At 42.8% G+C, this 14,513-nt stretch overlaps 1 protein-coding gene across 1 annotated transcript in view; it reads right to left on the reverse strand.

Annotated features, from left to right (window-relative positions):
- Window positions 1-360: 360 nt before the first annotated feature.
- LEPROT (leptin receptor overlapping transcript) overlaps window positions 361-14,513 on the reverse strand; it is a 42,498-nt gene continuing 28,345 nt past the window's right edge. Inside the window, exon 4 of the mRNA XM_073593795.1 lies at window positions 361-9,747. Coding sequence (XP_073449896.1) covers window positions 9,631-9,747 — 117 coding nt within the window. The 3' untranslated portion in view covers window positions 361-9,630. The remainder of the gene's footprint in view (window positions 9,748-14,513) is intronic.

Consider the following 14,513-nt stretch of genomic DNA (forward strand, 5'->3'; position numbering starts at 1 on the left):
CTTTAAACAGAACCAGACAGGTTCTGAGTAACCTGTAAAGTAGGAAGTGGATAGTGCTTTTTGTGCCTAGAGAAATGCCAATATAACTTTCTGCTCACCATTCAAAGGGGGGATAAAGCCCAGCCGAGTGGATGGCAGTGAGTGTGATCTCGGGAGAGTTAATCCCATGCTCCCGTACTCAGGATACCACCAAACAAGAAGCAGCAATAGACCAACTCTCCTAAAAAAAAAATCCTCATTAGCACCCTTGTTAGGAAAAGCATGGCCACCTCTGGTCAAATACCATACATAAGTGAGAAGTTAATACAGCCTAAAGCAAGGAGCAAACCTATGACATGACATGACATACATCTGCAAATGTTATAGCACAATTACCATTTATTTGCTGAATGTAGTAAAACATCACAGAAGTAGCTTGTGCAAGAAGATCTAAGCATATTTGTGAATTAGAAGTACTCTGCAAAAGCAAAAAACATTCTTACAGCAAGAATGGAAAGATTGGTAGCTTGCATATTAAACATTTGGAATAAATAATAATTGGGCATAACAACTTACAGAACTTTTTTCAATCAGAAATTCAAAACAAACATGTTATTTGAGCCAGAGTGGTGCCCGATGCTCGACACAGCAGGCCAAATGATTTACTTCCAATAGCATGTCAACAAGCGGGTGTGGGAACGAAGGCACATGGGGGGCTTGTCAGAGGTCAGCCAGCTGAATTGTCCAGCAGGCTATCAGATAGCGAGGTCCTTTAAGACCTGCCAGACTCCAGAATGTACAATTGTCTTCAATGGGTGGAGCAGCCTCCTGAAAAATTAAAAGTGGGGACTGGTACGGTGGAAGCTTTACCCAAAAAAAGTAAAAAGGGGTTTCTCTTTGTCAGAGGCTATGGAATGAGCCCTGCCTCTACCAAGATGGCGGCCTCAATGCAAAGACACGATGCAGAACAAAACAGTGTAAATAATGGGAAAATATCTACTATAGGGATATTAGAGGCAATACTGGTTACTTAGTCCATTGCCCTCTAATGCCACGTACGCACGATCGGGATTTTGGTCGAAAAAAGATATGATGGCTTTTCCGACGGGATTCTGCTCAAACTTGCCTTGCATACACACGGTCATACAAAAGTTCACTCAACTTTGGACCGTCAAGAACGCGGTGACGTACAACACTACGACGAGCCAAGAAAATGAAGTTCAAGGCTTCCGAGCATGCGTCGAATTGTGTCTGAGCATGCGTAGGAATTTTGCGGGTCGGAATTGCTACAGGCGATCGCATTTTCGGATAGGAACTTTTTCCGACCGAAAAATTGAGAACATGCTCTCAATCTTTTGCTGGCTGGAATTTGGCCAGCAGAAGTCCGATGGAGCATACACACGGTCGCATTTTCCGACCAAAAGCTCTCATCTGTCTTTTGCTGGCCGAATTTCTGATCGTGTGTACGCGGCATAACTGCTTTTTTTTTTTTTTTTTTTTATATAATCTTTTCGTTTTCCAAAGACCAAAAGAGAAAAAGGCACATAAGAGACAATGCAAATAATGTGTGAACAATAGCTGCGTTCATCGCAGTAACTTCAAGTGTACAATCACAAGGCTAGTATACAAAAAAAAAGAGGCGCTATACTCCATGTGGTAGAAAAATACATAGAAAATTGGGAAAAACTCCTCTAGATGTGCATAATCATGCTTACTGGCGTCTATAGATTCCCTAGCAACAAGGAAACAACTCTTAGGTACACTCAAATGAGTGGTACCATCTCGTGTAGGATCAGTACAACCTCCACTCTGCCACCCAAGCTCTGGGTATGGCAACAGGGCTTGAGGTTCTTCCTTAGAGTAGACTGGCCATTAAATGTGCCAGTCACACTATAAAACAGTGCTTAATCATAGCTCATGATTAAGCACTGTTTTATAGTGTGAAACGCGTCAAGTCTTTCATCCTGTGTTCTGCTGTGGCATGTACTTTTGATATCATCAACTTTTATGAATAAAGGCTAATCTTTCGGAGTGCGGCTGTCCAGAATCTTTTCTTATCATTAATACTATCTATGAAACTGGAAAACAGGGAAAGTCCAGCACCAAGTCAGCTTGAAGTAAAATCTTGCACTTTTTTTGAAGATTCATAAAAATAATCAATTCCTACAGTAAAAATTGATCCGTTTTAGCTGTATAGGCGTTAATTATAATTAGCTGAAACACGTCAATTTTAATGTAGGAATTGATTCTTTTATTTGCCTTGATGGATCTTCAATAAAGTGCAAGATTTTGACCTGGTGTTGGACATTCACTTTTTTGTAGTTTCATAGATGGTATATACAGCTTATGTCCAGGCACAAACACCTGAGCATAGTAAGAAATAGGGGTAGTAGCACTGCAATTTAGCTTTCTTTTTGGATGCGTACCCAAAAAATGCAGGCAGAGGGCAACAGACTAGTCACCAGTATTGCCTCTAATATCTATGCAGAAGATATTTTCCCATTACTTACACTGCCTTGTGTCTTTGTGTGGAGGCCGCCTTCTTGGTAGAGGCAGGGCTTTGCTTCCATAGGTCAGAGCCTCCAGCAAGGAGAACAGTTAGCAGCACAGTAATGACATCACCAAATCTCACTCCAAATCTTCTCAGACTAGCAGTGCATTAGATCTCACACTGTAGATATACAGCTAGGAGGTTGTAGGCACAGCAGTGCCTTGGCACACTCACATACTAAGAGGTGCTCCCGATATTTTTCAGGAGGAATTCCAGGCAGTAGCATTTTTTTTCAAGGTACTGCTTAGGAACAATTAACATTACCAAATATTCCCTGTAATATTCCAAATCTTCACTTCCTTCACTTACTTCCACTCTCTAATGGGCTTCCCTAAAGATAAAGCTTTACAAAAGGCTTCCCTTATTAAAAACCATTAAATATGTAGAACTGGAGGTTCTCATGAACATAACCACCAGTGAATGACACAATGGACTTCATTTAGTCAAACACAGAGTACCCAGGTTCTTCCAGTGTAGTTGGGCAGAATGAAAGAGGAATCAGCTTGGTTGTCATGAGCAGCACAGACTGTCTGAGACAGTTATAAACCCAGACAACCTTCATAAGGTGTCAATCAAATACAAGGAAAACAAACAAAAAAAATATTAATATTTGCCTGTTTGGACAGCCCCTAAAAATTTTAAATTAAAACAATGTAGATATTGAAATGGCTCCAAATCATAGCTCCAGGCAGCTCCCTGCATTCAACACTGCCTTGTGGGTGCCTCCCTGTGGATCCAGAATGGATTACAAGGGACAATCTTTTACAAGCCCACCCCCTGACCTGTCTACACACACCTTCCATGCGCCCCTTGCACTCTTTTCCTCTGGGAGTTGCACCCTGTGTAAAGTCTGTGTCAGAGCTTAGAGAGTTGCTGTCAGAGCTTAGGCTTGGTGACCGGCTGCTCACTGCATCCTGGAAAGAGGTCACCAAAAGGAAATTTTGGTGCCGAAACAGTATAATTACATAAAAAGTAAAAGTATAATTACATATATAGAAGTTTTTACATAGAATTGTATTATATTCAACTTAATTAATACCATGAATTTAAATAAATATGAATTTATTGTCGGCCATTATCGCCATCTTTAGTACAAGAAAAGCAAGAAAAATGCATCTCTGCACATCTGTCCATTGTGGCGTTATCTTGCTTGCTGCATTTTTGGTCAAAAAAAAAAAAAAAGCACCTCCTCGTTGAAATGTATTGAAAAAGCAGCAAGAATGCATCAATAACGCACCTGTGTTAGGTTTTCGAGTCACCTGACCTATGAAAAACACACCATAAGCACAGTAAAATTGTGGTGAAATTGTAGTAAAATCGTGGGCATTTTCCGTGCCATTATCTGCTAGACATGCGCACACTGAAACATTTTTGTTTCAGAATTTCGTTTTCGTCCGAAAAATAAAATTTAGTTACTCCTGAAATTTGTTTTTATTTATTTTGTTTTGTTAAAAAAAAAAAAAAAAATGCATTAGTCCGAAAATCCGAAATTAAAGCGGGGGTTCACCCACACCGCCAAAAAAAAAAAAAAAAAAAATATTAAAAGCCAGCAGCTACAAATACTGCAGCTGCTGACTTTTAATACATGGCCACTTACCTGTCCCAGGGTCCAGCGATGTCGGCAGGCGACGCCGAGAACCTGCTCGGTTCTCGGCAGCTGCCGCTGCCATCCTAGGTGAGGGAATCAGGAAGTGAAACGTTGCGGCTTCACTTCCCGGTTCCCTACTGCGCATGCGCGAGTCGCGCTGCGCGTCCCAAGTGGTCCCCGCTCTCTCCTGGGAGCTGTGTGTTTCCCAGGAGACAGCACGGTCGGGACGGGAAGAGGCATAGACTCCCATGGGCGTCTATGCCGGAAGTGGGTGCAAATACCTGTCTTAGACAGGTATCTGCACCCCCCTCCCCCCTGAAAGGTGCCAAATGTGACACCGGAGGGGGGGAGGGTTCCGAAAAGCGGAAGTTCCATTTTTGTGTGGAACTCCGCTTTAAGGTCGAATCTGTGATTGAAGGCTTATGGTGTCTGTCGAATGTTCTAAGAAGATTCGACGGAGCAGCTAAACTGTACGACGCCGCAATCATACATTTCCAGTCGAATGTTCCACCTACAAGCTATAGTAGAATTCTAATGTTGTATGACACTAGAAATAATTAGATTTATTAATTATTATTACTAGTCAACCAGCATTAGAATTCTTCTATAGCCTATGGGCGAAGCATTTGACCATGCAGCGACTGCCTCGTCGAATCTTTATGTTGAATCTTTTCTCTCTATGTAGAATAATCTTGGACTAATAGAGTTAGTTCAGGCGCATTCGACCTTTTTTGCTATGTTCTCTATAATGTCGAATCTTTTCTCTCTATAATTTTGGACTAATAGAGTTAGGTTAGGCACATTCAACCTTTTTTGCTATATTCTCTATAATGTTGAATCTTTTCGCTCTATATCAAATAATCTTGGACTAATGGAGCTAAGGTTAGGCACATTCGACCACAGGTTCGATGGACACAGATCGCTATTGTCAGTGTCATGTCGAATCTCCTATCTATATTGAACTGTTGCTGTAACGAAAACGAAAATAAAGCATTTGTTTATGTCGGATCTTTCGGTTTTCGGATTCTGCACATTCGTTATCGTTTGTTAAAGCGATAACGAAAATACCTGAAATTCGGACGAAAATGCATTCGGACAAAAACGAATGCACATGTCTATTATCTGCACCTTTTTCTCCATCGGAAAACTGCAGAAAACACAATTTCTGGCCGCCCATCTCTAGTATTTACAAACCCAAAGCTTTAGGGAGTGCAGCAAAGGGTATAGGTGGGTGAGGAGGTGGGGTAATAGGAGACTTTCACTTTGCTCTGATGAGGCAAAGGGACGGTCTCTTCATGGTGCATCTGTCATGAGATCATTAAGGGGACTATCATTGCTAACCTTTGAAATGTTGTAAATTAGTGTTAGAAAAAGTCAGTGACTCTTAAATGGCCCTCTAATTCTCCGATGGGGGAATTCATTTGGATTAATAGACGGGAGGGGCGTGCCCTAATGAGAAGGAAAGGCATTATATGCTCTCATGTGGAGAGTCAGAACAAGGCACTGGCATGTACACTGCTTCCTGGTATATGGTAGTTTTAGTGTTTTTTTTCTGTATTTCTTAAAGGGTCCCCTATAATGTTGGGGTGGACAAATTAAAGTGCAACTCCTTACAAACTTTTTTTTTTTTTAAGCTTTGGGTAGCCTAGGAAACCTGACATACGTTCTGTGTCTTGGAAAGATTTTCCCTCCATTACTAAATGGGAAAAAAAAAAAAAAAAAGAAAAATCACAGGGTGAGAAGTGAAGGAATATCTCCTGAATGGGGATACAAACTACAATAAAAACCCGATAAAAGTACTAAGTCTTCATCACCTTATCCAAAGCTAAGGAAATGTTTTGGCCGTAGTTCCATTTTTAAGCTAAACTCCAGGAAGAGATAAAGAAAAAAACAAAAAAACAAAAATGAAAGGTGCTCTGTATTCAAGAATACACAATTACATGTCATTTTCTTGTGTGTTCATTTAGAGACGGAGCCACGGGCTCAGCCCCGCCCCCTTTTCTCCTCATTGGCCCACTGACAGCTGCTGTCTCAGCCTATGGCGCCCGCTGCTGTCTCAGCCAATGAGGAGGGAGAGTCCCGGACAGCCGAGTCTCTCGCTGGATTGCGATGGGGCTCAGGGTAAGAATTGGGGAGGCCGAGGGGGACTGGTGCACACAGAAGGTTTTTCATCTTTATGCATATAATACAATAAGATAAAAAAAACCTTCTGCCTTTACAACAACTTTAAAAGCAAACAAAATTGTTTGAACGACAATTAAATATTTGTGACAATGTTGTGGGAATTTTCATTTGAAATTCTATCCATCTGTGGCCAGCTTCAGACTGCAGACATACAGCTATAAGTATGTAGGAACGGGAGTGCCTGGGTACGGTCACATACCAGGAAGTGCTCAGTTATTTTTTAAAAGGAATTTCATATAAAGAAAAAAAAAAAAAAAAAAAAAAAAGGTAGATTTCCAGGGTACTGTTTTAGGTACAATAAGTTATTCCCTATAACAAAGCAAATCCTCACTTTCTGAGATCAGTTGCACTTTAAAGTGTTACTAAGCCCAGGACTCTGCATTCACTATATCTGGTCTCCCACAGTACACAGAACATGGAGATGCAATTATTTTAGTAAATATAAATTGCTGAATACCTTTTCTCAGCACCAGTATATAGCAGTCTTGTGACTTCTATCAGTGTCTGGTTAAAGCTTGTGGGAGGAGTTTTCATTCTCCCCTGATTGTCCAATAAGGCTGCAGCACCCCTGACCCTCTGTCTGGACAGTGCCGATTGGCCCTGTGCTGATCACATGCACTCTCCCAAGAGCAAAAAAAAAAAAACTCAAGCAATACACACTAAACTGAGCATGTGTAGAGTAACTCCAAAGGCTCGGTTCTATTAGATCAGGATCTCAAACTGGTGGATCTCCAGCTGTTGTGAAACTACAAATCCCATGAGGCATTGCAAGGCTGGACAGTTACAAGCATGACTTCCACAGGCAAAAGCATGATGGGACTTGTAGTTTTGCAACAGCTGGAGGGCTGCCAGTTTGAGACCCCTGTATTAGATGGATTGAGGACTGTGGAATAAGGGGAGGATCAGAGAAGACAGGTTTAAACAGCCTTTTTACACAATGCGGAAGATTCCCTCAGTGAGCATAACAAGCATGTTTTACTCAGCAGGGGTATGGAACCTGGGGCCCTCCAGCTGTTGCAGAACTACAAGTCCCATCATGTCTTTGGGAGTAATTGTAACTGCCAGCCTTGCAATGCCTCATGGGAAATGTAGTTCCACAACAGCTGGAGGGCCCCAGGTTGCCTACCCCTGCTTTACTGCATATACAGACTGATTTTACTGTTGTGGATTTAGTAACATTAAGACCCCTTTCACACTGTGCCGCCACCGTCATTTTAGCGTCGCTATTCGGCCGCTAGCGGGGGGTGGTTTTAACCCCCCCGCTAGTGTCCGAAAAAGGGTTAAATCCGACTGCGAACCACCGCCAGAGCGGCGTTTTGCCGGTGGTATCGCAGCGCTGCCCCATTGATTCCAATTGGGAGCAGCGGTGAGTTCACCGCTCCAAAGAAGCTGCTGGCAGGACTTTTTCTGACGCCCTGTCAGCGCACCGCTCCAGTGTGAAAGCCCTCAGGCTTTCACACTGGAGTGAATGGAGCTGCTGTTTTAGGGCGGCTTGCAGGTGCTATTTTTAACGCTATAGCACCTGCAAAACGCTCCAGTGTGAAAGGGGTGTAACTGTAGCAGAGAAAACTCAGGTCTCCTGCCCTATCAGACAGGGCTGTGCCGTGTGAATCTCAGAGCCAAAAGCCCAGAAATACAAAGCCTTTAACAGGTAGGACAGCTCGTTTTAGAAGCATTTTATCAGTGTATACAGCTGTTTGCCTGGAGTTCAGCTTCAAAGTAGAATTCAGGAGTCAGTCAGCTCAGTCTAGGAGCCACAAGGCCCTTCTGAGAGAGAAAAAAAAAAAAAAAAAAGCTTCAGACACCATACACACTATTAGATTTTTGCTTCAGATTTACCGAAACCATAGAATATGAAGGTCAAACCTTAAGAGTTTAAATTTGTATACAATCAGGCCGGCCCTCGCATTACATGGTTTTGGTAAATCTGAAGACAAAAATCTGCAGAAAGTCAAATAGTGTGTAGGGGGTCTTGGGCTCCATTCACATCTAGGCGTTTTTTTCTGGCATTTTTGTGCAGGCATTTTGAGTTGCGAATGAAAAACAGTAAATCTCCGCCTGTAATCTGCCAATAAAACAAGCTCATGTAATTTTTTGAGCGATGGGCGTTTTTGCTTAAGACAATGGTTCTCAACTGCTGTCCTCAGGACCCACTAACAGGCCAGGTTTGCAAGATAACTGAAATACATCACAGGTGATATCATTTGCTGCTCAGTGATTGCAGTATTCTAGTCTGCATCTCCCCAAGGTAATACATAAAACCTGGCCTGTTAGTGGGCCCTGAGGACCGGAGTTGAGAACCATTGTCTTAAGCAATGCTCAGATGTGAACAGGGGCCATTGAAATGAATGGGATTTGTCTTGTTGGGCATTTTTATAGCTGAGCCTTAGAGACAGAAAATGGCCCAGAAATGCCTAGATGTGAACGGAGCCTTGGGGCCCATTTACTTCTTTGTAGTGCATTTTATGTTGTGCGGTAACATGCATTCCGTTAAGGCAGTCCATTGCAAAGAATGGGGCTGCCAACACACTAAGCCAAAAAATTGTACACGACCCTTTTATGTAATGCACAGTGCAGGTGCATTGCCTTAGTGCAAAGGTCTCAAACTAGTGGCCCTCCAGCTGTTGCGGAACTACAAGTCCCATCATGCCTCATGCTTGTAACCGTCAGCCTTGCAATGCCTCATGGGACTCGTAGTATCGTAACAGGTGGAGGGCCCCCCCAGTTTGAGACCCCTGCCTTAGTGCAATGGGGTGCAGGTTGCGTGTGTTACCGCACACGTTACCATGATGCGTTAATGTAATGGGCCCTCAGAAGAGTTAGACAACAGCTAGAGCTTCAAAAATCTGGCAGTTTGACCATTCCTACATGTGAAAACGGGAATGTGTTTACTTATTTACGAACATTTCTAGACATTTTTTTTTTTTTTAATTTGAAGGGTTACAATCCTTTAAAAGTGCATAAGTAAAAAATAAATATTAAGAGGAAGCCAGAGACTGCAACATCTAAGTGTTGGAAATATAAAAGGACTCCTTTAAACTAGAAGCAGCTCTGGAAAGCATGTGTGGGACACGTGTGGTTCTCAAAGTGCGTTTATCATTACAGAAAACAAAAAAAAAAGAAAAAAAAAGAAAAGAAAAAGGTCACAGAGCTAAACAAACGTGGAAATGAAGAGGCAATGCTGCAAAGTTCTTCAGCCTTTCACACGTTTCATACACTTGATATACAAGAGGATTAGGCCCTGATTACTATACAGGGGATGTATATATACATACACAGGATCAGCCTGGAGCTGTCTGTACAATACAAAGGGAGGGCAGCTGGAGTTTTACCACTGCTCCCAACTAAAGTCGTCCCCTCTTCCAAAGACGATGAAAAATCCGAGGATTGTGAAAAAGATCACAGCGTTTCCAGCAAGGACCAGGCCACAGGCTCCCCATAGGATCTGTAAAAAAAAAAAAAAAAAAAAAGTTTTTCTTAAAGCCAAACTTAAGACAGATATTAAAAAACAAAAAACAAGAAAAACTATAATATATATATATATATATATATATATATATATATATATATATATATATATATATATATATATATATATATATATATATATATATATATATATATATATATATATATATATATATATATATATACACACACACACAAAATTAAATGCAGCTCTGTAATCATTAGAGACAGTTCCCCTAGTGGACATTGGTATCAATAGCTACATGTGTATAGATTCATGAATCGCATTCCTTTCAATTTGTGTTATATGTTTGATGTTTTTATGACATTTTTGTAATGAATAAATTTTTGTCTACTTATTATACATTCTCTTATAAGTCCTTTCATATGTGCCTTTAAAGTCCACTAGGGGAACTGTCTCTATTCAAATTTTCATTTTAGGATGTGGCACAACTCGCAGATAATTAGCCGACCAATAACCCCTGTCTCTGTAATCATTAATCAATCAATAAAGTGGTTGTAAAGCCAGAAGGTTTTCATTCTATGCATGAAGGTAAAAACCTTCAGTGTGCAGCTCCCCCCCCCCCCCCGATACTTACCTGAGCCCAATTCTGCCATGTGCATGCATGAGAGCGGCTGCTTTCCCTGGGTCTCTGCCTTCTCATTGGCTGAGACACAGCAGCGGGAGCCATTAGCTCCCACTGCTGTCAATCACAACCAGTGAGGAAGGGGGTGGTGGCGAACCCTGTTCTTGGTGTCTTATGGACACACAGAGCAGGGCTCAGGAGCGAGCCTGCATGAGTGCCCCCCGTAGCAAGCGATTTGCTATGGGGGGGCAATGGGCAAAAGGAGGGGACCAGAGAAGAGGAGGATTTATCCTGCTCGGTGCAAAACCCTTGAACATGACCAAAGTATAACATTTGTTATTTTTCCCAATAAAAAAAACAAGAGACAAGACTTTAATGTCATTATTAGTGTAAGTACCCGATTATGACCTTGTACTGGCTTCTTGCAGTCCTTGTACAGCAGGGCTGAAGTGAGTGAGGAGGAAGCAGTACAAGGAGCCAATCAGTTCATGTGCTGACAATAACCTTGTTACTAGGACAATAAGGCGGAGTGATAGAGATAGTTGCAGCTCTAACGGTTATTTTCATAAATCGATTAGTTGGCCGATTATTGTTTCGATCAGATAATAACCTTAACAAAATTGTGGTGTAAAATTTAGCTAAAGTGATTGTATACCCCCGATTGTGAGTTTTACCTACAGGTAAGCCTAGAATAAGGCCTACCTATAGGTAGTGGAAATATCTTCTAAACGTGCGCAGTTTAGGAGATATTTACCTTGTACTGCGGCGATGATGTCATCGGCGTGTGCACTGTGAAGAAACGGACCTCCGTTCCTTTTCTTCCTGAGCATGTGCCGTGACTAGCGGCTTTGGTGCGCATGCGCGGGATTGACACCATGCGGCTCTGGCCAGTCATATAGCCAGAGTCCGCGGCCCCGGGAAGGAAGAAGAGAGGCAAAGATGGATGCCTCCTGCAGCGGGGACAGCATGGGCCTCGTTTGCAGGTAAGTGCCACATAATGGGCTAGTATGCGATGCTGGAAATTGCCGGAAATCTCCAGAATAAAGCTGAATATTGCAGGAAAAGCTGGTTATGTTATCGTCTTTTTTTTTAACGGACTATTCGTTAACCGGTTCGCGACCGGCTCACGTACTTATACTGCGGCACAATGGCACCGCTGCGCTAAACCCCGTATGAGTTTCCCTTTAAGATTGCGTGCACGAGAGCCAGCACACACAAATCCCTGTTCTGTCAGGGGAAAAGATACATATCGTTTGTTCCTAAGTGAAAACAACGATATGTCTCCTCCTCCGCCCCCTAGTGTTAACCCCTTCCCTACCGGTGACATTTACACAGTAATCAGTGCATATTTATAGCACTGATCGCTGTATAAAATGTCAATGGTCCCAAAAATGCGTCATAAGTGTTCGACCTGTCCGTCGCAATATCGCAGATCACCGGCATTACTAGTAAAAATAAAAAAAGGACATAAATCTTTCCCATAGTTTGTACACGCTATACCTTTTGCGCAAACCAATCAATATACGCTTATTGATTTTTTTTTTACCAAAAATATGTAGAAGAATACATATTGGCCTAAACTGATGAAGAAATTAGTTTTTTTAAAAACATTTTTGGGGATATTTATTATAGAAAAGCGCAAAAAATAAAAACCGCAGAAGTGCTCAAATACCACCAAAATAAAGCTCTATTTGTGGGGGAAAAAAAAATGATAAAAATCATTTGGGTACAGCGTTGCATGACCGCGCAATTGTCAGTTAAAGCGATGCAGTGCCAAATTGTAAAAAAGCCTCTGGTCGGGAAGGGGGTAAAATATCCATTTCTTGCTGAAAACCTGAATGAAGACTCTCCTTGTAGCTCCAGCTCTATGACAAAAAACATTTCTGCAAAATAAGAGAACGCTTCAACTGATGCTTCAGCTGCTCCACCTAGAGGCTAAACTTTATAATACACTTAATCACAACATAGCAGAAAAAAAAAACAAACAAAAAAAAAAAAAACCCTGGTCACTGTTCACTTTCACTAAATGCAAAAATTATCAAAGGAGGCACCGAGATTCATTGAGGCAACTAAAAAACGTTAAATAGAAAAGGGCAGAATTTATGGCACATTTGTTTTCCCGTTAATGAAAATGGCGCTGTAATTTTGGATGTCGCAGTTTCAGCAACAAATCCAAAATTTTTCACACCCAAAAAAATGCATTTCATTACGCTTGAAAAATGAACTTTCATTCTCGATTTAAACCCAAGAGCACATTTCACCATACTGCACCTTACCAATTCAAGATGTGGCGGCTGCATTAGTTTTCCTTATTCAGTTTCCCCACCCCCCCTTTATTTTCCCTGGGGATCCTGCCAGTGATACACTTCCTGTCCTAGGACACAGCATTGGTATGTTGCCTCCACGTCCCCTGCACATTATAGGGGTTCTAGGAGTGCAAAGGCCAGTAGTTTACACTACATATCCATAAGCAGGCCTTTTTTTCCCCCTAAGGGAATAGGTGCTGGTACTCCCTCCTTCTGAGTCAACCCTTGTCTCCGCCCCCTACCCACCTCCGAGCACCGTTCCTTGGTCCCACCTCCGAACACTAGTCCTTGGTTCCACCCCCTACCCACCACCGAGCCTTGGTTCCCTCCCCTACCCACCACCGAGCCTTGGTTCCCTCCCCTACCCACCACCGAGCCTTGGTTCCCTCCCCTACCCACCACCGAGCCTTGGTTCCCTCCCCTACCCACCACCGAGCCTTGGTTCCCTCCCCTACCCACCACCGAGCCTTGGTTCCCTCCCCTACCCACCACCGAGCCTTGGTTCCCTCCCCTACCCACCACCGAGCCTTGGTTCCCTCCCCTACCCACCACCGAGCCTTGGTTTCCTCCCCTACCCACCACTGAGCCTTGGTTTCCTCCCCTACCCACCTCCGAGCAACGTTCCTTGGTCCCACCTCCGAACACCGATCCTTGGTTCTGCCCCTACCCACCTCCGAGCACCAAGCCTTGGTCCCAACCTCCACCCACCCACCTCCGAGCCTTGGTTCCGCCCCCTACCCACCTCCGCACATCGTTCCTCCTCCAAACTACCACCCAGTATCGCCCCTTTTAGAGAATACAGAATCAAGTATCATTTTGTGGTACTGAGCAATTTGTACTGAATTTGTTTATTATAATAAGAAAGGCAGGAAAATAGATCCCCTGCATCCAACAATAGCCCCCAGCAAAAATACATCCTCGCAGAGGAATTGTCCGCCAACAATAGATCCAACCCCCCCCCCCCCCCCCTCGAGAGGATTTGTCACCAGCAACAATTGATCTTACCCCTGCAACAAAATATCACCCAACCAAAAGGATTTGTTTGCCATCAACAATAGACCCAAAGATCCACCTCCAGCAGCAACAGATCCACCCCCCAGAGGAATTGTCTGCCAACAATAGACCCACCCCAGCAACAATAGATCCACACCCAGAGGAATTGTCTGCCAACAATAGACCCACCCCAGCAACAATAGATCCACCCCCAGAGGAATTGTCCGCCAACAATAGACCCACCCCAACAATACACTCTCTCAGAGGACTTGTCCGCCAGCAACAGTTGATCTACCCCAGCAACAATAGGCCCCCCCTCAACAAAATAACCCCTAGCAACATGACCCACTGGCTCTTGAATCAGAAGCCTTGACATCGAGCCGTCTGTGATAACTCCCAGCACGCTGACCAGGCTAAATCTCGGCACACAACCTCAGGTCACTGTGGGCGCATGTGTGCAGCAGCTGGACATTAAAGCCCACCCCTCCTTCCAGCATATAGTTGATGTATGGTATAATATTTAATATGCGATAGACATTTAAACAGTAGTTTGGTCCTTTGCAGTCCTTAAACAGAGACGTTTGTTTTTCGCAGTTTTTTTTGTACTTATCAAACAGATATAACAAAAATCACTTTCAGTGGTATATTTAACTGATAAACAGGGAGCCATTGTGACAGGTTCTTTGTTAGAGTTTACATACAATTTTAATCAGCAATAATCACTCAATGGCAATTTAAGAACTGTACTCATAACTAAACATGTACTATACAAAGGTTTACAAAAAAAGACAAAAAAAAAAAAAAAAGAGCTGTTATGTGCCAGAAATCTCAGTTCAGAAGGAAATGTCTGGGGGGGG

This window comes from Aquarana catesbeiana, linkage group LG07 (assembly GCF_042186555.1).
Source record: "Aquarana catesbeiana isolate 2022-GZ linkage group LG07, ASM4218655v1, whole genome shotgun sequence".
NCBI lineage: Eukaryota > Metazoa > Chordata > Amphibia > Anura > Ranidae > Aquarana > Aquarana catesbeiana.